Source organism: Belonocnema kinseyi, chromosome 8 (assembly GCF_010883055.1).
Source record: "Belonocnema kinseyi isolate 2016_QV_RU_SX_M_011 chromosome 8, B_treatae_v1, whole genome shotgun sequence".
In the NCBI taxonomy this organism is placed as follows: Eukaryota; Metazoa; Arthropoda; class Insecta; order Hymenoptera; family Cynipidae; genus Belonocnema; species Belonocnema kinseyi.
This window is the reverse complement of record NC_046664.1, coordinates 48,306,555-48,308,989: the sequence shown is the minus strand read 5'-3', so window position 1 is coordinate 48,308,989 and position 2,435 is coordinate 48,306,555. Positions and strand designations below refer to the sequence as shown.

General features: G+C 29.1%; 1 protein-coding gene across 1 annotated transcript in view; it reads right to left on the bottom strand.

Moving 5' to 3' along the window:
• LOC117178486 (orexin receptor type 1-like) overlaps window positions 1-2,151 on the bottom strand; it is a 182,466-nt gene extending 180,315 nt beyond the window's left edge. Inside the window, exon 1 of the mRNA XM_033369912.1 lies at window positions 1,919-2,151. Within this exon, the coding sequence (XP_033225803.1) occupies window positions 1,919-2,151 (233 nt within the window). The remainder of the gene's footprint in view (window positions 1-1,918) is intronic.
• Window positions 2,152-2,435: the final 284 nt, after the last annotated feature.

Genomic DNA, 2,435 nt, shown 5'->3' with positions numbered 1-2,435 from the left:
TATCTAGTCGGGAGTGGTGCTGACTGAAAACAGATGATTTGGAGCGATTCGCGCGCCATATGTTGGTCATTCTAAGGACTTATTGAACTACCCTCGTATTTACCCCCTTCTCTTGAGTCACCTGATCTCATTTGCACACGTTTGAAGAGCAAAGATATTACCTAAATTTTATGATTATATTGGTAAGCGGTAATTACGAACTTTAATGAGTAATTTAGAAAATAATAAAATGCTAATTAGAATTTCATTGTGCTGATAAGAAAGAGCATGTATTTAATTATTTTCTACTATAATAGCCACTTAGTCAGGGAATCATTTTTAAGAGGAATAAATAAAACAAATATACCGAAACTGAATTTTTCGTTTAAATAAATGTGGTTATCAGGATTTTAAATAAAATTTTGGTTTAAATGAATGAAAGTGTCATTTTGTCAATTTTTTAAAAATCACACAAGACAATCTGCAGAAAAAAACCTAGGAAAATATATATCTGAAAATCATTCGTATCTATTAAAGCATGATTGCTACTCGTTGTGGAATATTGGAAAGCAAGGGAATTTAAAACTGGTGAAGGAAAGTCAAGGAAAAACTCCTTTCCCAATATTAGATAACGTAAGATTCGCTTTTACCCCATCCCACACAAAAATCTGGCCATGAAACCTCAATGAAATTAGATTTTGAAAAGACCATTTCTTAACCATTTTTTGGTTAAGAATTCATCTTGTGGTTAAAAATGGTAATATTTGGTTGAATATTCAATAATTTTGTTAAAGAGCCATTCTTTTGGGTTGCAAATTTAGCTGCTTTGTTGATAATTTCTATTTCTTTATTAAAAGTTTAACTGTTATGATAAAAAAGTTTTAGATTTGGTTAAAAATAACGTTTTGTTGAAATTTCACCTTTTTTGTTAAAAATGTATGTATTTTCGTCAAAATTTCGAGTATTCATGTTTTTGGTTGAAAACTCATATTTTTTTACACGAAAATTTATCTTTTTGGTTGAAAATTCCATTCTTTGGTTGAAAATTTGACTATAATGTTGAACCTTTTTAAATAGAAAATTGAACTATTCTATTTTTTGATGAAAATTCTATCATTTTAGTAGAACATTTATTTTTTCTGGTTGGAAATTAATTGTTTTGTAAAAAAATCGTATTTTCAGCTTAAAAATTCATTCTTTTAAATAAGATTTTTTTTTATTATCAAGAATTCAATTAGTTTGTTCAAATTAATATTATTTGGTTGAATGCTATAGTTTTGTTCGTGAAAAAATGTACATTATGAGAGTTTTTATTGATAATTCATATTCTCAGATTTGGAGATTCAACTGTTTGGTAGAAAATTTTTCTTTCTGGCTTCAAAATGCAACATTTTTTTTGTCTTTATTGACTGAAAAATCTTTTTTGTTGAAATTCACTTTTTTTTTGAAAATTAATTGATTCAACTGAAAATGTAATAAAAAGATTTTCGGTTCAAGTTTTATTTTTTGGAGCTAAAAACTGAACTATTTGGTTGAAAACCCGTTTATTTTGTTGAAAATTCCTTTTTTTTGCAGCAAACTAATCTTTTTTAAAAAATTCATTTCGTCACAATAAATTTATAAACAAGCAACTTTTTGTGGTTTCAGAATATTGAATTCCTAGGTGTATGGATACTTCTATCCTGGTAGGGAAAATTTTGAAAGATCAGGAAAAATAAAAAACTGGTCAAGAAAGAGTCAGGAAGGTTTCAGGGAATTTCGAAATTCGGATTTTATACTAAACCCGACAAAGTCGAAAACAATTGGCTGTTTTTGCAGTTTTTCAATCCAAAATTATACCTTCCTATATATACCTCCTCCAACACTTCCCCGAAAGGTATCTAGCTTAATGTTATAATAATAATAATAAAAAAAATAATAAATATATGTATATATATACCTTCGCATGTAATGATACTTGAAGACGACGACGATGACCAGAATATTGGCAGTCACAGCGAGGACAATAACCGGTACGTAGAGTGTGATTAATAAATAATTTGTCTCATTATTGAAATCTTCGTAAAAACTTTGTAAAATGTTCGTCATCTGATCCTTGTCCAAAGTGTCATTATATCGGTTCCCATCAATTTTAGAAGGGCTCGATGGCGAATTAACACCTTCGTTCTCCATTCTTAACCTTTTTCAAAACCTGGTACTGGAACTGGAAAGTAAATCAAAATTAAAAATATTAGATCCAGAAAACAGCGACCAAGTAGTTTATTATGTGAAAGAAAAAATACATTTTTATGATAACTTTACGATAAAGTAAATTTAAAGATTGATAAAGATTGCTTTCGATTGACCTTACCTTAAAAAAAGGGCTTAGTAGCTCATCAAGACGTTATTTAAGTGGCACAAGCCTTTCCTCTCCCCTATGCTTTTCTTTCAATACTCCCCCTACTTTCCCCTCTCCA